Genomic DNA, 23,744 nt, shown 5'->3' on the forward strand with positions numbered 1-23,744 from the left:
GTGTGTTTTGTGGGGGGGGGGGGGGGGGGGAGGTAGTGTAAAGCTTTGACCGTTTTATTGATAGAATAAGGGTGGTTTTAGTGCCTAAAAGTTGGAGAAAGAGAGCTGTGATCTGGCGGCTTAGAAGTTACTGCTTATCCTTCCAGAATAAATGTAGTGTGTAAAATCATTTATCTTGTCAAAAAATAAATATGAAGTGTGGAAAGAAATAAAGGAAATTGTCAGTCTTATGCAGTTGTGCTTATATGTTAAGTTTTTATATCGTGAGTTTCTTGGCCCACATATGGTCGCAATGGATCTCATAATTAACAAGGTAGATGGGAATTTCAGTCTTGTGTTTTGGTGCATCCATGATGTACCAATATGTATAGATGATTGGGTGTTTTGTGTATGGGAACATATTTTTGGTAGCTTATCTACTTTTAAGAAGTTTTGGTCTTTATGCTTCTATCCTTAGTCTTCCAGCTTAGTTCCTTTACACCGACATATGGTCTTTTTGAAGCCTTGTAAATCCACCAAATCGGCCTCATTATTCTTAATATTTTTTTGAAATGGGTAAGTATTATTGATGTCAAAAACCAGCAGTAATGTGCCTCAAACAAGAATCCAGAAGAGAGCACAGGTAAAGAGAAAAAGGAGCAAAGGAAAAAACCCTGGCTATACTATACAAAAAACTCCATTAACTGTAATTGGGTTCATTATCCTCTATCCATTCCTTTTTACACCGAAAGTCTATCAGCAAAGAACGATCTGATTTGGCCTACAGGGCTGAGTTCTTCTGTCCATCATAGCGTCTCATTATTTCTACTTGTTTCTGCAAAGTGAGGAAGCTGGCAATCTCAGTGTAATTTAACTGACAACTATGTCTGGTTTTTGCAGATGATGAGGAAGAATATGAGGAAGCTGGCGGTGGTAACCGACTTTTGGGATTTATGTTTGGTAATGTTGACTACTCTGGTGATCTCGATGTTGACTACCTTGACGAGGTGATTTGCTCCTTTCTCCCTATGTAATTTGACTCTTATATAATATGCTGTGAGACCCCAAATTAATATGTTAGTATTGGTACTAAAGTGTCTCCAAGTAGCAGTGGAGCTTAACCGGATAATTATTTGCTGGGATTTCAGCATAAGCAACTCCATTATACCTTTACATGGGCCATGTTTTCTATTTTAATGTGGAAAGTGGTCAGCCTGAGGTTGGGCATTGATTGAGGGTGATGAAGTGTTCAAGCTCCCGTTCACTTATTTTAGTTGTCGCTAGGAGCAAAACCTAAGGAATACTCGCTTGAAATCCAGTACAAAATTTTGGGAGGACCATGAAGGTTAACAGTTTTTCCCAAGGGAAAACCTTTTTCTAATTAAAAGCACACACTCCTGCTTCCAAAATATTTTGTGCCTATGCTGCCTGCCCCAAAATTAAGTTGCAAATTGTATAGGGTCAAATGTTTTTGTGAAGAAAAACGTAGTGTGAATTAAGTTGGAAATTGTATAGGGTCAAATGCCCCAATGGTGCAGTGTGAGAGGTTGACTGTGGTGAGGCTGATGAGAGGTAGAGGTAGGCAAAGGAAGTATTGGGGATAGGTGATTCGATTGGACATGACACACCTGCAGCTTACCGAGGATACTGACCCTAGTTAGGAGGTTATGGAGGTCGAGGATTAGGGTAGAAGATTAGTATGTAGTTGGGCGTTGTTTAGCTTCTTTATCAGTGTTATAATTATAACTATTATGATTATTATTACTCTCCTACTGGATCATTCTTTTTTATTATTACATGTTATTTCATTTGCTTCAGTTATTGTAATACTAATGTTGGTACTGTTCTTCTCTCCATTATTTCCTTTTAGAACCCGCTTTGATATGCTATGATGTGATTTACTTGAGCCGAGGGTCTATCGTAAACAACCTGTCTACCTTTACAAGGTAGGGGTAAGGTCTGTGTACACACCACCCTTTTCAGACCCCACTAGTGGGTTTACTCTGGGTATGTTGTAAAAGAATGCAATCAAACATGGTATTACTTATGCAAGAAGTTATACATGGATAACTTACCTCCTAACCAACTACCAAACGACCCCTAAGTGTAGTAATTCTTTCAATAAGAACAGTTGCAACAAGAGCCAGATGTTTCCTGTAGCTAATATCTTAACAATCTCATCCAAGGGAGGATGCTAGCAGGGTTTATCACCTATTTGTGGAAGTATCGTTCATTTCATTTTCATGCTCCACAATTTTACTTTCAGATCTCGCATGTTGTGTTGTTTGAGCTTCTCGTGGTGTCATCTTTGCTTATCAAGAGGTCAAAATCTTATGGAAATTATGTTTTTCAGGATGCCAAGGAGCATCTTGCTGCTTTAGCTGACAAGCTTGGTCCGTCTCTGACAGAGATAGATGTATGTAACAGAACTCTTTTGTCTCTATAATTTGGAATTATATCTTCTGAGAAGTGTAGTCCCAATCTTTTATCACTATGATTTTATTTGGTATTGTATTTTGGATGAGGTACTACAAATATGAATGATTGTTACCCAATTTCTACCTGATTAGGTTTGGTGCTAATAATTTCTCCATGTCTGTTTCCCTTGGATGTTCAGTTGTCAGTGAAGTCCCCACAAGAATCTGCAGATGCTGCTGAACAAGGTACATGTTTTTCCATGAATGCCCTCTCATGCAGTTTCTTTGATACTTTCGTTGACAATTCTTTTGTCCTTTTCTTTCGTCCTATAAAAGTTCTCTTTTATCACAAGTGAAAGCATTCTTAATTAGACATTGTAAGCATAGGTTTGAACCTGTAATACATTATAGAAAAAGCCAGCAACAATTTACGTGTTTGACATTCTGATAATTCATATAACTGCAGTGAATTGGGAAATACTAGAAATTATTACTAAGTTGATATTCATGGTTAGGCTAGATGCTGATATTTGAAATAGTTCCACCAAATGGAGCTCCTAAGCAATACTAACCTGCAGCTGACATTCTTTTGTTTAACAGACTCTTTTTATGTCTTTTGCATGCCAGAAACTCTTACGTTTCTGCATTTCTTCTTTGTGTTATTATATCTGGACCTTGGTGTGTTAAAGCTCCAGTGGGCTTATAGTTCTTTATTCTGTTTTCTAAATTATTATTCTTACATTAAACACAACACATGGTTCAGTGTTTCATAGAGCTTACTCTGGGTTTTCATCATCATTCTGAAGCCATTAGATTCAGTTCGACCCATCTTTTCTTTCAGAAGTCATTTCTCATTACTACTCTTCCCTCTGCTTCATTGAACACACAGATTATGATGAGAAGGCTGAAGACGCTGTAGATTATGAGGACATTGATGAGCAATATGAAGGACCCGAGGTACAAACTGTTACTGAAGAGGACCTATTATTGCCGAAGAGGGATTATTTTTCAACAGAAATCTCTCTAACTACTTTGGAGAATCGTGATTCTGTTTTTGATGATGAAAACTATGATGAGGATGATAATGAAGAGAAGGAACAGGAGGTGGTAGAGAACACTGCTGAAGTTCAATCTACTCCTGTAAAAGGTTAGTTTAAAAGCATTGTTTTCTTGGGTACTGGTGTTTCGTAAATGCTTTTATATTGTTACTCAGAAGTTTTGATGACTGTCTACAATCTTTAGAGTGTAACTTTACCTTTTGATATTTTAATCTCTTCACTGATTGCAACTACTAGATTTAAAGGGCTGTTCCTCGTGTTAGTTTGTTACAAACCTCAGTTCTATTACAGAAAGTGCTGCTCACCTAAAATGAACTTGAAAGCCGACATAACTCAGAGTCCCATCTGTAAGGGGGCAGCAGAAAATAAAACGAGAATTGTGAAAGCAAGATATTATCCTAGAACACAAGATAAAAAAAAGTTGATCCTTGAGATAAGTCTTTGTGGTAGGTATTTGTCAAACTCTTTTTCTGTGTCAAATTTCAGTTTTCTGCTAGCAATTTTTGGTGAACTAAAATTGTTTGCAGCAGCTGTGAACAAGTCCATGAGACAAAATACTTTTTTTTTTGGTGGTGGGGGGGTCTTATGAGGGAAAGATCATGGGGGCGTTAGATGCCTTGACGCTATGGCAGGGCTCTGAATGAGCAGATGGATTTTGCAGCGGGAAGAGGCAGGGAGCTGCGGGTAGGATGGACCGAATGTGAATAACAAAAGACATGTTGCGTACTTTTTATTTTGTTTTGCTTCAGCTTGTTTATTTAGGGAAAAGGGACAAACTGCTCTTCAAACTGGTATCACATGGAACTAGTCGAGGCGAGCACAAGCTGGTCTGGACACCATGTTTTTTTTTAACAATCGCTCTCTGTTTGAATTTGGTCCTGAATCTGCCCTTATTGTTGAAGTACTTGCTCAGGTTTTTGAGAAGGAATACTTGCTCAGATTTGCCTCTCAGAACTAACGAAATTCACTTTTTCTTTTTCAATCATCTTTTTTTATTTTCGGACCAAATGTGTATTTAACTTCTGTTTTCTAAAACTACCGGTGGAAAACAAACCAAAAAAAAGAAAAAAGAAAAAAGAAAAAAGGAGATGCAACTTTTTTTCTTCCGAAATATACATCAAAAGTAGAGCACTTTGTGTTTTGTGGTGGATTAGTATCTGTTAGCTTTGTATTCCATCTCAAAAATTTCTGGACAACACTATCAAAGAATTCTGCTCCTGACTGTATCCTTCCATTGAAGAAAAAAACAGATGTTTAGATATGAAAATTTGATTGCTTTCCAAGATCTGCTGAGATATGAGGAATTAATTAAGGATAGGGAGATTACTGTCGGAGGAAAAGGAATAAATCATGGAGTTACATTATTTCAGTTAAATATATCTCTTTGCATCTTCACGTTAGACCTATTTGTCATGTTCTGTTTGTAGGAGAGTACAACAATGAAGCTGAAGTCATTTTTCATGGGAATAAGGTTCCAGAAGAAGTTATATCCACAGATGCTCTCGAATCTAGTGAAGATCTTCAAGAGGTTTGCCCTCTACAAATTAAAAAGAAAAACTACTTATCTTTTTGTGTTCTTTTTATTCTGACTTGTAGCATGAAGTGCATGTCATCTCTTTCTTTCTCACTTCTTGTGAAATAGGTCATCAAACAATTGATATCTTGCGTCACTTTCTATTTATGAGCAATCAATGGCTTCTTGAGATTTTCCTGAAATAGCTATTTGAGTAGTTCATAATCTTCCATGACAATAATTTCTTTTAATGCTTGAAGATTGATGATGCTAGATAATGCATTTTATAAATACCTTTGATATATGTATTTTTAATGTTAGTTAAAATCCTATAATTTCTGGGGGACCTCTCTTAGTAATATACAAAACTTTTAGTTTTACTTCTGTTTTTCTTTTCTTCACAGTTTATCACTATTGGGAAGTTGACAAATATTAAAGCACTCTCTTTTTTCTTTTCTTCCTGTCTATTCCGCTGTAGATCTGCGTTTATTTGAAAGGAGTTCTGTTAAGTGTTCGAAATATTGTTCTCCTCTATTATGTACTTCTACTCTATGCTTGGCATAAGCTAACAACTGCAGATAAGTTGTCTTTATGGAGACTATAATTGTCTTATTCTGTTGTCTACTTTAGAATAACTCTTGTTTTCTAAACAGTGCTGCTTTTTATGCTGGTTGTCAGGAAGAACCTCTTGCTTTGGAAGAGCCAGTTGAAAGTCAAAGCTCTCTGCCTCTACCTGTTCTTTGTGTCGAAGATGGGGTGGCAATTCTGAAGTTCTCTGAAATTTTTGCCCTTCATAAACCTCGGAAGAAAGCAGAGAAGAGGGAGCGACGTTGCTCTGTTCCCAAAGGTACCTTTTGCTAATAAGAAAAATCTCTTTCTTCAGTTCTGTTTGGTAGTATTAGTACAGTTGATGAGCCTTTCTGTAGCACATTCTTGTATAAACAGACAAATACAAGGCCATGGACACACTGGATATTGTTGAAGAAGATGAAGTTAAATTACTGAGAGGGTCCTATGAAGAGTTTCCTTGGTTGAGGATGACCCATGTACATCATGATAGTGCTTTAACGTTGCTGGATAATGAACCAGGAACAGTTCAAGGGACTGATGACTTAAAGCCAAAAATCGAGAAAAAGGATTCTTGTTGTAGTGCTGAACCAATGAAAGAAAATCTATCAATGGATCTTTCTGCTGATTGGAGCTCACCCATTTGTCCTGAGTTCTATCCTCTTGACCAGCAAGACTGGGAGGATAGAATTATTTGGGATAATTCTCCTCCATTGAGTGATAATACTGCTGAGAGTTGTGAGATTTCTGAACCTGATTATGAAGCATTGACTGATAAACAACTGGATGTGGAGGCCGAGTCTCAAAGTTTACAGTCAGAAAAAGAAATTGAACCCCATGAAAAAGGTCATAGCTCCTTTTTTTCTTGCAGTGTTTCTGTGGAGCCTTTTGGTTCAAAACAACCTTCAGGACACCTGGATATTTCATTATCAGAAGGAAGATATCACCCTCAGCTTTTGAGACTAGAGTCTCGCTTGAATGCAGATAGGCAAAGGAGCACAGATACTCCGAAGGATGAAGACACTGATGAAATCCTTAGCAGTGATGCCTTAAGGCGATTTAGCAAGCTTACATTACAAAATAGAGATATACTGGAGGAATCTTGGGTGGACAACATTATTTGGGAACCAGATCAACCCTTTCCGAAGCCAAAGCTCATATATGATCTTCAAGACGAACAAATGCTTTTTGAAGTTCTGGATAACAGGGACGGCCAACAGCTTATGCTTCATGCTGGAGCAATGATCACAACTGGTTTAGTGAAGCCCAGTAGTGGTGATTCTGCCGAGTTATATGGCCTCAGTGGTTTATCCGGGCGTTTCAATATTGCCAATGACAAATATTATTTGAACAGAAAGTCAACTCAGCAACTAAAATCACATTCAAAGAAACGCACTGCACATGGTCTCAAAGTTCTGCACTCAATACCAGCTCTTAAGCTGCAGACAATGAAGGCTAAGCTAAGCAAGTAAGTCTTGTGTACTTCATTTGACACTCTTATACAAATGGTTAATTCTTCTCTAATTTTTTTCTTTTTTGATATAGTAATAACTTCATTGATGTGGCGGGAAAAATTCCGGTATTCAAATGATAGAAAAATATAGTTCTCTACAAGTAACACCCTATCATCTATACCCCATGGTGCACTAAACGTTTATTCGGAACAAAAACATGAAAAACATGACCACATCTGAATGGCGGGAGTTCACACCCTTCGAAAGCTGTCTTGCTCTTTTCTTTTCGAATTATCTATAGGTGCCAAAAGAGCAACACACCACTCCATTTGCTTTGTCTGATGGCGCAACCGAAAATCACATCTTAGCTATCAGTGATATTGACCACTGTAATTTGCACAAATTCAGCAGTGTCCACCATAACTGTCTTACGACTTGGCAATGCAACTATAGATATTCCATGTCCCTTCCAAATATTTACATATTTAAGCAACGGACTTGTGTGATCTTCTTTCTCTACAAGTTTTCTGCTGTGAGATTAGCCTCCTTTGCTGCAGACAAGTGAACAATCATACTTTACTTGAAACATTGGGTGTCTTACCGATGCATATGGGCATTCTACTTCCTCTCCCTTTAGTAAATGATGATTGACTGACCAAGAAGATTCCACTTACCTTTCTTTTTCATTTCCAAGAAGATTTCTGTGATGTCATACTTATAGAGTAGGGGTGATAAATACTGCCCAAACTCATTTGACCCGCCCAACCCGTCCATAATCAGTTGGGCATGGGCTATGTTTAGGCAGGACCCATCTTAACCCATGACAAAAGCTAGCCCAAAGTTAACCCATTAAACAACCCAAACTCAACCCATCACTTTTCAGGCTTATTTGCGTGTTTTATAGCCATAAGTGACTGCTTTTGCAGTTCAATGAACATCTTTGGACTGTATTTACTTATCAGGACTTAAGCAACCCAGGGAAAAAACAGTTTTTTATTGCATCAGTCTCTATGGACTTAGGGATTAGCATCATAAGTGCCATACTGCCATCAGTGTTTTGTTAGACTACCTAATGACCTCTATTAACAAGATTCGGAGGTGTGTTTTCTTGGATTTATCATATGTATTGGTTGATTGCTTCGTTTTTAATGTTTGTTGATGTGATTTATTCCTCTTTGCAGTAAAGACATTGCAAATTTTCATCGGCCAAGAGCTTTATGGCATCCCCATGACAATGAGGTGGTACTTAAGGAACAGAGAAAGTTGCCTACACAAGGGCCAATGAAAATCATATTGAAAAGCTTGGGTGGCAAAGGAAGTAAACTTCATGTGGCAGCAGAGGAGACCATTTCTTCCCTTAAGTCAAAGGCATCCAAGAAGCTTGGTTTGTAATTTTCCCTATCCTTTTAGTTCCTAAACTTCACTTATATTAAATCTATTTAGTACCTTCATATCCCAGCTATTACTAACTTTCACCATGTTATTTGTCTATAGATTTCAAACTGTCTGAGCCAGTGAAGATAATTTACTGTGGGAAGGAGCTTGAAGATGATAAATCTCTTTCTGCCCAAAATGTGCCACCAAACTCTGTGCTGCATCTTGTTCGTACCAGGATACATTTGTTGCCTAGGGCACAAAAGCTTCCTGGTGAGAACAAGTCCCTGCGTCCTCCTGGTGCATTTAAAAAAAAATCTGATCTTTCCGCAAAAGATGGCCATGTTTTCCTAATGGAGTAAGTAAACCCAAAGATTTATTGGGTATTTTCTATAGATATTTTGATGGCCTTTCTTCTTTGATTAGTTCACGCTCAATATGGATAGATACCCTATACCTGTTAAATTGCAAGTAGTTTTTCTCTTCTGGTGGATGCTCCATCTTTTTGTGGTTTTGTGTCGCCTTGTGGCATTCACTTGACCATTGGCTTGTAGATACCTGGGGCACACTCATCTTGAAACATATTTGTGACAAGGATAGCGACACAATGACAGGTTGTTTACACAACCATCTGTATGTCAAAAATGTTGAAATTGCTACCCCTAGGGTAATCTGTTGTGCTGATTGTTGGTTGTTAAGGGACTAGTCTAAATGATTCACACTTATAACTCTTTACCCACTAATCTTATAGATGTATATATGCTTCTCCAGGTTATTCCCAGACTTAGGTTTGCTTTGGTGAAACCTGAATCTTAATGTGAGCATGATTGTTTAAGTTTATCATTGAAGACATAAGAAGTAGAGTTTCAACAAAAGAGTGGTTTATAGACAGAAAGTTGAGGCTGTGAGACACGACCAGTTGCATGGCTTGTGAATGCTACAGATATCCTCTCCCATTTTCTTTCGATAAACTATAGTTTTTGCTTTATTTTCAGTGTACGGACTTTAAGAGTTGTGGTACCTCATTGTCCATCATTACTCTGTTTCCCTAAAATTGGATAGCTGTCAGTCATGTGAAAACATGCCATGAAATTTCAATAGCTATTACAGGGATGACCCGTTTATACAAAGAAACATTAAAACCACAGAGTAGCAGTCCTATTTTGAACCTTTCAAAGCAGATAAATGAGGAGAAAAACGAGCCTCGATGGCCTGTACAAACACTCACACATCTCGTATCGTTATAGATGGTCCGGGTATCTCGAAGAAGATGTTTTGAGCAGGTGCCTAGTAGGAAATTTCGATGATGCCAAAGAGTTTACTATTCTCTCAGAATTTGTATCTGGACCATCAATAACTGGAACACGATACTAGGGATGTAAATGTATGAGATGCACGAATCAAAATTCCTCTTTGAATTTCCTTCCAGGAAAATGGCAGAACACATCAAGATGGGAGAATGGAGGTAGACAAATAACTTGTTGAGTCTTCAATGGTAATCGCTGGAAGCTGGGTGTCTTCCTGCAACTGTGAAACTGGGTGGAGTTTGGGTAAGAATATTGGGAATAGCTTCAGTTATATGGGCTCAAAAAATTTCCAAATCTATTGAAGATAAATGTGGTGGCTGGTTTGAGACAGATGAGGAGACAACCTTGAGAAATCATCTAAAATGGGCTCGGATCAAAGTGAAGGGACCTTCTGATCAAATTTCGAAACAGAAGTGGAGTAAATGGAGTAATTTTCACCCTCCCCATACCACACTTGTAGGACCTCACTGGGTATGTAGATGTTGTAGTGTGGAAATCAATAAGATCTTAGTGGTCAATTTTTATCAACAATACTAGCATCAAGGTTGGTGATGGAGCAAAGAAATCTTTCTGGAGTTATGATTGGATTGGCAATGGATCCCTTAAAGAAATGTTTCCAGATATTTATAATTTGGTGCAACAACCTCAAGCATCTGTTGCTGAGGTTTGCAGTCTAGAAGGTTGAAATTTGAACTTCAGAAGATATCTTAATGATTGGGAGGTTGTTAAAATGATTGACTTCTACAGACTCTTGGATGGTTTTAAAGGAAATGTGAAGAAAGTGGGCAAATTGATTTGGAAAGGGGGCAGCAAAGGTATCTTCACTGTGAAATCAGCATATGGTATACTGAAGAAGTCTGAACAACAACATTTTGGGACATGGAACTGGAAGCACATTTTGAAGGTGAACATACCACTCAAAGTGGCATGTTTCTGTTGGCTTGTAAGGAGGCTGTGCTAACACATGATATGCTGATTAAGGGAGGGATGCAATTGTGTTCTAGATGTTTTCTATGTGGGAAAGAAATGAAACAAATAGCCATCTATTTATCCATTGCAAAGTTACCAGTACTTTGTGACAGGTTTTCCTGGTATGAAAGGACTTAGATGGATAATGCCTAGGAAAACTGCTGAGTTGTTAGCATGCTCGAATGACCCAGGCAATTTTGAGAGGCAGAAGAGATGACGGAGAATTATTTCTGCAGGCATCTGGTGGACAACATGGAGAGAATAGAATGCAAGTTGTTTTGAAGATGTAGGCATGTAGCTAACACAGAACAGAAGATTAAAATGAATTACCCTTCGGAGTGGCCCAGTGGTTTGGGCTTGGGACTTCTATGTTGGAGGTCTCAAGTTCGAAACCCCTTGCCAGCGAAAGCAAGGGGTTTGCCTTCGGGGTCGAGCTCGTCGCACCAGGCTTGCCTAGTGCGGGTTACCTCTCCTATGTGGTTTGCGAGCTATTGCATAGGAGCGGGGGTTTTACCCTGTGCGCACCCAAATGGTAGCGGCTGCGGGTTTCCCTTGTCATCAAAAAAAAAAATTAAAAAAAATGAATTTTATGTTTTAATTTCATTTTGGTGTAGAAAGGCCCTAGTAGAAAATGTAGATTCTGTAGTTGACATTATTGGGTCATTGTAACTAGTTCAGGAATTGGCCTTTTGTTTTTTGGAGGTTCCTGTAACTATGTTTCTCTTAACACAGTCTGAGGGATACTCTTTTGATAATATAAAATATGTTACCTTCATAAAAAGAAGAAGAGAATAACAGTGGGTAATGAGTTTGTTGTGAGAAATTAATAATATACAGGTGTCATTGCTTTGGCAGGACGGTAATAAGTTTGTTGTGAGAAATTAATATTATACAGGTGCCATTGCTATGGGCCTATGGCAGGAGTTCTAATAGAGGCACTATCATTGTAGTGACACCGTGGACCAATGTAATAACAATTATGCTGGTATTTGATTAGAGAGGATGGTCATATTGTGGATATTGAATGCAAGATTGATTGATTTTTCTGGGGCCGTAGTTTCATTCTTGTGGTAAAAGTGCAACACACGATGTGTTGAATAGGCGCATATCACTAGTTCGAACCTTGTCGTAGAAAAGGCTTGGTATTTAAGTAAAGTGTAGAGGGACTGACCCATCATCCGCCAAGTTTAGAACTGAGCACTACCTGGTCCATGGGGATTTCTCGTTTATTAAATAGAAGTAACTGGTTGTCTGATTATCATCATCATCTAAATGTAGGAATTTTAATTTTTACCATGATAAGGATGATCTGATGAGACACTCATTTTTGTACTGATAAACATCCAGCACTCTCTAGGTGCTGTGATAGATGAATAATATGCCTTTGCTTATAAAAAGAAAAGTGATCTATGTCAAAGTTGAGTAGGTCTGTTGCATTGATTAAGTGGAGATTCGTGTCGCACATAACTAGTTTATTGGTATGAATTTTTTGAAGTGCTTTTTCTTGTTTCTTGTTGTAATGGAAATTCAAAATATCCGAGTAGGATACTAAAGAATTTTACTTTCTGAGATGTAACTGCAGCCAATTGTTTTCCCTGTGAATTGTGCAAATAGCATCTTAAATGCTATTTGTGATCAAAATTGCCCACGCACCATATGCTAAGCACTGGGCGTGAGGTGGGGTGTTAATGACAAAAGTTCCACATTGGTGGTTAGTGATATGATTGGATTCCTTATAAGGCTTGGGCAATCCTCCTCCCTTTGAGCTAGCTTTTGAGGTGTGAGTTAGGCCCAATACCTAATTTAACAATATAGAGGTGGATATATGAAGCATTAAAAGATCCTTTTTCTTTCATCTATATATATATTTATTTTTTTTGAGAAGGTAACAACTTGTATTCTATTTCCACAAAAACAGAAAACTTGCCACGACAAGTTACAGGTTTCCTAATTACAATTGAGGAGGAGTATCTAGAAGATCTTCAACCCTTTTAACAAAAATTTACAATGATCCTAAGACATCCATACTTGATTCTAGATCTTCCCTATACTCCTGTTTAACACCAAAAATGAAACAAAACTAAGCACTTCATCTTCATCTTCTGGATATTGTTGCTCTTGTTCATCATCTATATTTTTGGTGCCAAGGTGTACGACCCCCTTTTGTATAGCAGTTGGATAGATTTGACAGATGAGCACTCCATAAAAACATCCATACATATTTTTGTGACCACCTTGGTGTTATTGATGAATAAAATTCTTTTTTGTTTCAATCTAAATTTTAGGTGTGAGTAGATCCCTTTTTGTATAACAATTGGATAGATTTTATAATGTAGCACTCTATGCAATCACATGGTACATATTTTCGTCACCACCTTGTTGTGTTTCTAATGAAACCTTTTGATTTAAAATATTGAAAAAGAATTTCATCACTTCTTTTCAAGTATATACAACTTTATGATGTTTTTCCTTAGTCTGCTGCTCAACACTTTTGTCTGCTCTTCTACTTGCAGATACTGTGAGGAGAGACCTTTGCTCCTTGGAAATGTTGGAATGGGTGCAAGATTGTGTACTTACTACCAAAAATTATCTCCAAATGATCAACAAGGCACCTTGATGCGCAATGGAAATACTGGATTGGGGAGTGTACTCACACTTGATCATTCTGATAAATCCCCCTTCCTTGGGGATATAAAACCTGGTTGCAGCCAGTCATCTCTTGAAACAAATATGTATAGGGCACCGATTTTTCAGCAGAAGGTCTCATCAACTGACTATTTGTTGGTTCGCTCAACAAAGGGTAAGCTGTCCATAAGGCGGATAGACAGGATTGATGTTGTAGGGCAACAGGTTATCTACTATCCTTAACTTGGCTCATCGGAGTACTTACTTGATCACTCTATGCAAATTTTATGTTATCATTTTCTGATGAACTTTTTGCTAAAATATTGATTGTTGTAGTAGACTTTATTGAACCATGGTATCATGAAAATTTCTGGGTTCATGTTATTATGTTTTTGCCAGTATGGAACCTAAAGCAATGTGCTGTTGCATAATAAGGTTGAGTTTTGAAATTCGGAAGGCATATGAATTGGTCCTCCTGTGATGGGGATGCCTTTGATTTTCTCATATTTTTGCATTGCCCACATGCATTCTTCTTGAAGCGTTCAACTTGTTTTGCTAGATCTGGTTAGAAGTTCTCTTGATGTTAAGTTGCCTGAATTTTTTCATTAGTGCGATTGAAAACTACCTTTGATGACCAGTTGCATATTCAAAATACACACCATTACTATATCTTTTAATGATCATGCGAGATGCGGGACCTGAGTGTCAGGTCATGCCAATGAGTTGATGCTGATCCAGGCCCTTGATGGTGGAGTATCAGATTGTAGTTTGACAGATCTGAAATAAATAAGCTAAAATTGGATGATCCGGAATTCGTGAAGGAAAAGGAATCTGAAGCTACATATTTATTGAACTCATGTGCTTTTTTTTTTTTTTATTCCTGGGGGAAAGTAGAGTTTGCTTTTCATTAGTTGTGGTAACTACCTTTATCTTTGGATTTTTCTACTTTTTGGTCATGGAGGTATTGGCATGACATTCTCTCTATAAACTCAATTAACTTTCAACTCAAGTTGCCAAATTTGCAAGTGTTTGAGGACAATTCACTTAGTCCTCTAGATTTTGCGATCCTATTCGATATTGGATTTTTCTTTGTGCAGTATGCTAATACATGCTTCTGTAACGTGCAAGCATACTATAGCTATGTCGATGTTTATACCTGAAGAGGATAACCATGTTTCTTTAATGTGCAAGCATTCTATATCTATGTCGAAATCTTATGCTTGAAGAGGATGATTAATATGAATATTTTATGACTAATCTGTTCGTTATTGCTTCTGTATGAATATGTGGTGGATCTATTTCCTTGTTTAATCTGCCTTTCCCTGTTATCTTTGAAGGAGCCTCACATGGAGGTAATCTCTCCTGGATCAAAAGGTGTTCAGACCTACATAATGAACAGACTATTGGTGTATATGTATCGTGAATTTCGAGCTATTGAAAAGCGCGGTTCCCGTCCTTTCATCCGCGCAGATGAGCTGTCCGCACAGTTCCCTAGTTTGTCAGAGGCCTTTCTTAGGAAAAGACTCAAGCATTGTGCTGATTTGCAGGTACTTTTGTGAAACATCATTCAATTCCTGGGTAAATTCTTTAGTACAGGCATTAGAGGGAAATAATTTATTAAAACTCGTCTTTGTGGCACTTCGTGTGCTCCTTCCCCTTACGTGTCTGGTAAGTAACTTGGGTGCTGACATGATGCAGAGAAGATCAAATGGACAGTTCCAATGGGTTATGAGGTTCAATTTTCGGATACCATCCGAGGAGGAATTGAGGAGGCTGGTTTCACCGGAAAGTGTGAGTTCTTTCAAAAGATCCTTGTTTTAAATTTCCCTCTCATCTCCTCCTCCACCCCCCTGAAAAGATCTCCCTCTCTCCAGTTTAAAAAATATTCTTTAATTGATGCATTAAGAGATGTCGTGCACTTGTCAAAATAACTTGGGTACAAATAACACTTTCTTAAAGCTTCATCTTTCGATTATGATGGAGTTTTCCACTTTAGCACATTTGGTATTGGGAGGAGGCTTAATCTTCAAATGCGCATTCAAATTCAGACGTCTTCATCTGTATTATATAGTTTCTTTTGATGAAGTAATGTTTCAAGGAGATGCAAAGTCACTGGTGGCTAGTTACCAAAGAACAAAAGAGTAGGAGAACATTGTTTACCCCAAATACAATGTCTCAATCAAGAACTAAAGTGCTAATAAAATCCAAAAGCTGTACTAAATTAGTTATTGGGAACAAGAGTGTCCAACAAAAGAGATCTAAACATTTAGCTTAAGAGAATGATTTGGAGTTGAAATGCCATCAAAACACCTTCTGTTTTTCTCTTTCCAAAGGCTCCAAAAAATAGCAGCAGGCATCATCAACCAGGTCTTCTTGATGGTCTTATCAACTTTCCAATGACTCCAACTCACATATGCCTCTCTCAGATTCTGAGGCATTACCCAATTTAATCCAAAAATGCTGAAAAACAAGCTCCAAAGGCCAAAAGCTTCTGGACAATGCAGGAAAGTTGGTTGACTGTTTCCTTTTGACAATTGCAAAGATGACATCTGTTAACCAGTTGTGATATCCTTTCCTGTTTAGGTTATCTATAGTACGGCTGGCATTAATGAGGGCTAACCAACTGAAGCACATGATCTTAATAGGTAGTGTCCTCCAAATCAATTTCCAGGGCCATGAGTCAATAACCTGATCTTGGTTTCCAAGCTGTCTATAGCATTCTTTAACAGAATTATACTAAAAGCATGAAGGAACTTAGAAATGTTGATTGAACTTTTTGCCCTTCAATGAAAGACTCTACAATTAAATTTATAGCTATTAAATCTTTACATATTTGTAATAGGTAAGAACTCCTAATATTTGGTACTTTAAAATTGACTAAACTTTCGTTCTTAAATTTTCCTTTATTTGAACTATATTTAAACTTATTATTTTTAAATGTAACTTTAACAATAGTCACTAAGCTAGATTTAATATAACATACATAAGGCCTAAATCATGCTGCTCCCCACTCAATTCACAGTCACAAGGGGCCGGAAGGACTTCTAGTCTATTAGAATCCTATATCTTTAGTTCATTTCATATATAACTAGGACGAGGCAATATCTGATATCACATATACATTTCTTCCATAACATAAACCAAGCATTCATTAAAGACCTAGAACATAATTCATCAAGAATGGTATAAGTTGTTTTTCTTGTTGAGTAGTTCAAATTGCGGGACTCTGTTGCAATAAGAAATTTAAAATTCATTTCCTTTCATTTTCATATCTGACAAAGTGGGTAGAGATTGTGACTTCTGAAAGTTTTTGACCTTGGTGCAAACTAGGATTCAAATGTTATTTTCCGAGAATGTAGTAATGTTTTTCGCTATACTGATATTGCCCCAATATGGTCTCTTCTTCTCTACCGTTTCACGTTGACTATGTTATTGGGTTTTCAACCATTTATCAGAAATTCTTTGTTTCGTGCTTGTCATTTGATTCAGGTATGTGCATATGAAAGCATGCAAGCTGGCCTGTATAGGCTTAAGCGCCTAGGTATTACGCGGCTTACTCATCCTACAGGTCTATCAGCTGCAATGAACCAGCTCCCAGATGAAGCGATTGCTTTAGCTGCTGCATCACATATTGAAAGGGAACTTCTAATCACACCTTGGAACTTGAGTAGCAACTTTGTTGCCTGTACAAACCAGGTAGATCATACTTGCATCATTTATCTTGTAGTCTAGTCTTCAACAAAATGTTCGTTTCTTTTTATATTGTGTATTCCAGGAAAGTGTGGTATGAGAAAACACAACCCAATAAAATTCCGAATTCTGTAATATTTCTCAGAAACTATGTTTGGTCATTCTTGTTCTTGTATGGTCACTTCTTTAATCTTCTTAACCTTTTATCTGGTCATCAGAGATGCATTGACATGGCAGCCTTGATGTCTTTAAATAGTTCAGAACTTTCTGTTGCCTTGATAGAGTATAAGGAACATTACTTTTATCATTAAAAAAGTATAATAAGTATTCCTATTGTAACATATACTGTTTCATCGAGTTAGTGCTGTTATATATGCATACACATTGTTTTCTGTAATTCATAGCATTCTAGCTAGTCCTGAAACTTGATCTTTCTTGATACTTCTCTGTAGGACAGAGAAAATATTGAGCGTCTGGAAATTACTGGTGTTGGTGATCCATCTGGTCGGGGATTAGGGTTCAGTTATGTACGCACCACTCCTAAGGCACCAATACCAAATGCAATCTCCAAGAAAAAAGCAGTTGTTGCCAAAGGGTCAACAGTAACAGGCACTGATGCAGACCTACGAAGACTGAGCATGGAAGCTGCACGCGAGGTGAGTAGATCAGGATAGTATTAGGATTAGATTTTAAAAACTTCCAGCTTCTTGACTTACTTGGCATCAAATGCGGTTAGTTAAAGCTAAATTGGCTTTTATATCATACATATGTTTCCATTGCCATATATGTGAACTAATTGTTATCAATCTGGACCGACTGGTTCTTCTTTTGTTTTACTATTCTATGTGGTAAGTTGCGAGGAAAATAAATTCCCCTGATTTGATTTTGTAACCTGAATGAATATACCCCTTATGAAAGCTGATTCAGAACAAAATTAATTCTGTTGGAAATGTTTTTATTTAGTTTACAGCCTAGTTGATGGGTGTGTGAGTAGTTGATTGCTTGTCCTATGGCTCTGATGTGCTCATGTCCAGATTGAACCCCATTTCCCCTTCTCATTCTTTTATCTTGTGGCTAGTCGAATGTGGTTTATAGATGAGTAGCCCAATGGATTTTATCCTATCAATTCACAAGTATGTGTTACTCATTCACAAGTGTATTTCCCTACATTTTAGGTTCTTCTCAAGTTTAATGTTCCAGAGGAGCAGATTGCTAAACTAACAAGGTGGCACCGAATTGCTATGATTCGCAAGCTTTCTAGCGAGCAAGCTGCATCCGGTGTGAAAGTTGATCCAACAACTATAAGCAAATATGCTCGTGGCCAGCGCATGTCCTTTTTGCAGCTGCAGCAGCAAACAAGAGAAAAATGTCAGGAAATCTGGGACCGACAAGTCCAAAATCTTAGTGCAGTTGATGGTGAAGAAAATGAGAGTGACTCTGAAGTGAACAGCGACCTGGACTCATTTGCTGGTGACTTGGAAAATCTTCTTGACGCAGAGGACTTCGAGGATGGTGAGGAGGGTAGTCATGAGCCCAAACATGATAATGTTGATGGAGTCAAAGGACTCAAGATGAGAAGACGCCCCTTTCAGGCTCAGGTGGAAGAGGAGATCGAGGATGAGGCAGCTGAAGCTGCAGAATTATGCCGCATGCTCATGGATGGTATAGAACATGTATATATATGTGTATATATTTATTATATGTTGTTTCTAGTCCATCCTTGTTATCTTGATGCTATAATTTGCAAGATTGAGAAAATTTAAGAATTTGGTGTACCTTCTCTGTTGGTGCCCACTTCAATGTTACTTTCTATTTCTCCTGGAAAATGGAGATTTAGTTGGAGAATTTTGGAGAGAAAAATCATATTAGGTGGGTCCTTATGCTGCTACTGGTTGGGTAGGGGTAAAGATGGTGGAGTATGTTGTATCTTCATGCCTGTGAGATGGGAATTTGTATTGTCAAGAATTGGGTTCTTTGTTGATATGTATCAGCATGGTCAATGTAAAGATATGACACCTGGGCCTAACTCAACCCCAAAAGCTAGCTCATGAGGGGAGGTTTGTCCAAGTCCATATAAGGAGACCAAATTCTCATCCCTCTACCGATATGAGATTTCTTAACACTCCGCCGCACGCCCAGACCTCGGTTGGAGCATGAACACTTATAAATGGGGGCCCAACATCGGTGAACAACAAATTGGGATGGGGCCTGGCTCTGATACCATGTAAAGATATGACACCTGGGTCTAAACTCAACCCCAAAAGCTAGCTCATGAGGGGAGGTTTGTCCAAGTTCATATAAGGAGACCAAATTCCCATCCCTTTACCGATGTGGGACTTCTTAACAGTCAATACTAAAATCCTTTTTCACGTGAAGTTCACAAATGAAGCATCAATGTTACTCCTGGCCTAGAGTTGAGTACTGTTTAAAATTTTATAGAAGTCTTGACAAGTTGTTAAGTTGCATCTTATCCTTGAAACTCTCACCAACTCAGAATTAGATTTGGTTAAGAAGATTGTAGGAAATATGACCAAATAGAGGTTGATATATAAATTGATCCAAAGTGCACATAAGAAAGCTGCCTACTCCCTTTTATAGGTACAAGACAAGAAGTTTCCTTTAAGGTGGATTGTAACCCTCTTCTTCAATAGAATAATCTTACACATAACATCTTTCTTCATGGTAGAAACCATTTTATGTGTTGCCTGCCAGCAAGTGCAGCCTATTTTAAAATATGTTTCTTATTTGGTATTGTTTGTATTTAACTACTATCTTGCAGATGATGAAGCTGATCGGAAGAAGAAAAAAAAGGACAAAGCCATGGGAGAACAAGTTGGTTTCGTGCCAGATATAAGATACAGGTTTAGTACTGAAAGCACTGATCGGGGTAAAAAACCTCAGATATTTGCCAAGCCAAGCATAAAGTGTGATGGGCTAAATGGGTTGGATTTCATTGGAGATCAGAAGGAGGTTGTTTCCCTTTCTTCCTCAGTAATTCTATTGTGCCCCACTAATAAAAATAGGACATTGTAGGCATGTAATTTATATGCCAACCAGGTGACACAATTCTCTGATTTTCTTTTTAGCTGCAGGCTGAAGGGTTTACTGCTAAAAGAACCCCATCTAGCAAGGTGAAACCCAAGAAAAAGTTTGATGTTCTGGACTCTGGATTGTTTAATAAGAAAGTTAAAATACTAGGGGAGGGAATAAAGGTAAATGTCCCTACATAGTTATCTACAGCATTTAGCTGCATATTTTGAATTAGAATATATCCTTTCCCAGTGTTTCTTGGTTCTTGTAATATGCGTGACTGATGTGATACTCCTCCTTGGACACAGCCCATGAAAGAGAAGAAGTCAGCAAGAGACAGTTTTGTCTGTGGAGCCTGTGGTCAGGTTTGTGGTTATATTTGAATAATCATCTTATTCTTTCCAAAAAAGTTATGAAGGCTAATCAATTGACTGGTCTTATCATACAGCTTGGTCACATGAGAACTAATAAGAATTGTCCCAAGTATGGGGAAGATGTGGAGGCACGAGCAGAAAGCATTGATCTGGAAAAGACTACAGGAAAATCTATGGGTTCTACTGATCTCTTGGATCAGCCCCAGATCTTCTCAAAGAAAGCCATCCAAAAAAGTGGAACGAAGAATGTGATGGTCGAAGTTCATGAGGATGATAATTCCAGTTCAAAGGCCAAAGTTCTGAAGGTCAAATGTGGTTCAACAGACAAACTTCCTGATAAACCTACTCCTGCGACCTCACTTAATTCTGACATACCAGTGACTTCAGATGCTGAAATTGGAACTGTACCACCCCCCATAAAATTTAATAAAATTAAGTTTTCAAATAAGATGAGAGCTGAGGATGATTCCAATGAAGCTCACAAGCCTTCCATTCTGGTAAGGCCACCAACGGAGACTGCAGACTCACATCGCAGCAAGAAAATTGTAATTAAGCAACTTAAGGACTCCACAAGTGTGGATGAAGGATTCTTGGATGGAAGCAGTGGCATGGAGTTCAGGAAGACAAAGAAAATCAACGAATTGTCGTACTTGGGGCAGCAAGAGAGGGAATACTTCTATGAAGAGACTTTAGGAAGGAAAAAAATGGATGATAAACGATTATGGGAAGAGGAGGAGAGGAGGAGAATTGCTGTGAGGCAGAGAGAAGAAAGAGCCCAGATATATGAGCGACAGAAGGCATTAGAAGAACAGGAGAAACTAGCGGCGATTGAAAGCTATCAAGACGCCATAAGAAGAGAGAGGGAGGAAGAAGAACGTCTAAAGGAAAAAAAGAAGAAAAAGAAGAAGACTGAAATGAGAGATGATTACTTGGATGATTTTCTTCCCAGAAGAAACGACAGAAGGATACCAGATCGAGACAGATCGGTGAAGCGGAGACAAACTTTCGAGTCCGGAAGGCATGCTAAAGAACATGCACCGCCAACAAAGCGCCGAAGAGGGGGAGAGGTAACTAAATCTATTATGCTTGTTTTTGTCTCATCTTCTGCAGGTAATAATAGTGATAGTCCATTACTATGGCCACAGATGCCACAGATCTAGATCATCTAATCCTTATTGCATTTTGTGTTGCGTCCAAGTGGTCTAACTGACCTTTCTCTCATGTTCTTATTTGCTAATTTGGTTGCATGGTGGTGTTCATAGAATTTTCCAATAAGAAATTAATAGTACTGGGTAAGAGAATACTCGTCTAGCTACCATCATGGTGGGTGGATGTTTCTAAAAAAAACTGAGACTCATGCCTCCTTGTATGTGAAATAGAAAGGGAATAAGATAAATGCCTACTTACTCTCATAGGAATATAGATCGAATCTACTCTAGTAAGTGTTGTTTGACACAATCATTTAGTCAAACAATAACATACTGGTCTGATTTTTCTGATACGTCTGATTGTCACATCTTAAGCAAGATACATTCTCTGTATGCATAATTCTGTCATTATTGGTCAATTAGCTGCAGTTAGAAGTAGAACTGCAAGACTTTAGCAAGAAAACCTCTGATCTTATTTGGTCTGTTCTTTCTAAGAGTTGCGTACTTCTTTTATAGTACCAAGGGGCAGTAGTGCCGTAGTCTTTTCATTTAACTGAGATGTGGTTGAATTTGTTTGAAGGTTGGTTTGTCAAATATTTTAGAAGAAATTGTTGATACACTGAAGAACAATGTGAACGTATCATACCTCTTCTTGAAACCAGTGACCCGAAAGGAAGCTCCAGATTATCACAAGTATGTAAAGCGCCCTATGGACCTATCTACCATCAAAGAGAAAGCCAGGAAACTGGAATATAAAAACCGCGGGCAATTCAGGCATGATGTGGCACAGATCACTATCAATGCACATTTGTACAATGATGGGCGCAACCCAGGTATTCCTCCCCTTGCGGATCAGCTTCTAGAGATTTGTGACTACTTGCTGGAAGAGAATGAGTCCATCTTAGCTGAAGCTGAATCTGGTATTGAGTGATGATACTTCATATTTGAACCTTGTTTCTGTTTGATTTTAAGTTCCATTATGCAGCTTTCATTGGTTACTCACAATCTAGTGTCTATTGTTCAGCGATCTAAAGGATAGATCTTCTAGATGTGTCAGTTGCAGCCACCCCAACAAATGTATCAGATAAACAAGACGCGACTGAAGGGATTGTATCTTAACTGTATAATGAGATTTAGTAGCTGATGATTCTGTGTATCGACCATTTTGTTTTACTCCATGGTCAAGGCAACACGATGATGAGGTGTGGAGGAGAGAATGATTAGTGTATCTTAATTGTTGAGTGGGAGCTCAATTATGTGAAATATATGTGCAGTTTGTGCGAAACATTCTAGTTGTGTAAATTATAGCAATTATTCGGTTATTCCTCATAGTCCTCTGGGTTCTAGGTTGCCCCTTTCAGCTATGTGAATAGAATGAAATTTCAGCTAATTAATAGGATTTTTTTTCTCATAGTACATCTTGCTCTTTCTTGTTGAGGACTTTTCATCATGGTGGCATTTTCATTATGTACGCAAACCTTATCTCTACATTTGTGGAGGTAGAGAGACTATTTTAAAAGATCCTCGGCTCTTGTATTATGTACTACTAATCATGTATCAATGATATTTATCTAGTTAAGATTTTGAATTTTTTCTACTTATTTCTCAAACATGGAGTCGAAGAAAAGCAATAGGTGAAAATGAAAGCCTTATTTTTTTAATGCATATGGTTCCCAAAAGTCATTTTATTTGAAGTTTTTAATTGTTGAAGTGATGGTTGTTAGGTAACTATTGAAATAGTTATTTGTAATTACTGGATACTTATTATATATCACTCTTGTATTATTATTTTTAGTGTCAAATCTTTAATCCTTACCTAACATAAGTTTTGCACATTAGGCTGCAATAAAGTACCTTTCACAAGGATGCACTTTTGTTAGAATTTTAATTAATCTTTATAAATGAAGCAAACAATTTCATTCCAAAAAAATAAATCGACTAATTTATGGAAGTCGTTTAGTTGGAGGAGGACGTTCCAATTTAATGACGAAACTATATAGTATGATGTATTGTTAGGTTAATTGTCTCAAATTTAATTAGATTTGATACCATATTTATTCCAAAAGCAATGAATAATTCTACTTAAATGTAAATCATGCTCTCTATTAAAGTGATATTATTCTCATAGTTTGAATACGAGAAACCTTATTAGGAAAAGGAGAACTTATTATCCCACTATAATCTTTCAATATAAATAATGTAAGGATAGAAAGTATTACAACACTCCTAAACTTGGCGT

General features: G+C 37.7%; 1 protein-coding gene across 6 annotated transcripts in view; it reads left to right on the top strand.

Moving 5' to 3' along the window:
* LOC102580278 (transcription initiation factor TFIID subunit 1) overlaps nucleotides 1–23,051 on the top strand; it is a 25,756-nt gene extending 2,705 nt beyond the window's left edge. For 3 of the 6 annotated variants that reach the window (XM_015304775.1, XM_006366124.2, XM_015304772.1), the window contains exons 3-22: nucleotides 880–986; nucleotides 2,333–2,395; nucleotides 2,597–2,642; nucleotides 3,286–3,543; nucleotides 4,882–4,982; nucleotides 5,646–5,814; nucleotides 5,913–7,002; nucleotides 8,170–8,372; nucleotides 8,483–8,720; nucleotides 13,152–13,488; nucleotides 14,601–14,810; nucleotides 14,962–15,054; nucleotides 16,753–16,959; nucleotides 17,406–17,609; nucleotides 18,129–18,615; nucleotides 19,733–19,923; nucleotides 20,040–20,165; nucleotides 20,292–20,348; nucleotides 20,432–21,424; nucleotides 22,086–23,051. In XM_015304775.1, coding sequence (XP_015160261.1) covers nucleotides 880–986; nucleotides 2,333–2,395; nucleotides 2,597–2,642; nucleotides 3,286–3,543; nucleotides 4,882–4,982; nucleotides 5,646–5,814; nucleotides 5,913–7,002; nucleotides 8,170–8,372; nucleotides 8,483–8,720; nucleotides 13,152–13,488; nucleotides 14,601–14,810; nucleotides 14,962–15,054; nucleotides 16,753–16,959; nucleotides 17,406–17,609; nucleotides 18,129–18,615; nucleotides 19,733–19,923; nucleotides 20,040–20,165; nucleotides 20,292–20,348; nucleotides 20,432–21,424; nucleotides 22,086–22,436 — 5,531 coding nt within the window. In that variant the 3' untranslated portion in view covers nucleotides 22,437–23,051. Of the gene's footprint in view, nucleotides 1–879; nucleotides 987–2,332; nucleotides 2,396–2,596; nucleotides 2,643–3,285; nucleotides 3,544–4,881; nucleotides 4,983–5,645; nucleotides 5,815–5,893; nucleotides 7,003–8,169; nucleotides 8,373–8,482; nucleotides 8,721–13,151; nucleotides 13,489–14,600; nucleotides 14,811–14,961; nucleotides 15,055–16,752; nucleotides 16,960–17,405; nucleotides 17,610–18,128; nucleotides 18,616–19,732; nucleotides 19,924–20,039; nucleotides 20,166–20,291; nucleotides 20,349–20,431; nucleotides 21,425–22,085 lie in introns of those variants that run through there. The other 3 variants (XM_015304773.1, XM_015304774.1, XM_015304776.1) reach the window with 3 other exon arrangements.
* Nucleotides 23,052–23,744: the final 693 nt, after the last annotated feature.

The sequence above is a fragment of the Solanum tuberosum genome, unplaced genomic scaffold, assembly GCF_000226075.1.
Source record: "Solanum tuberosum cultivar DM 1-3 516 R44 unplaced genomic scaffold, SolTub_3.0 scf00613, whole genome shotgun sequence".
NCBI lineage: Eukaryota > Viridiplantae > Streptophyta > Magnoliopsida > Solanales > Solanaceae > Solanum > Solanum tuberosum.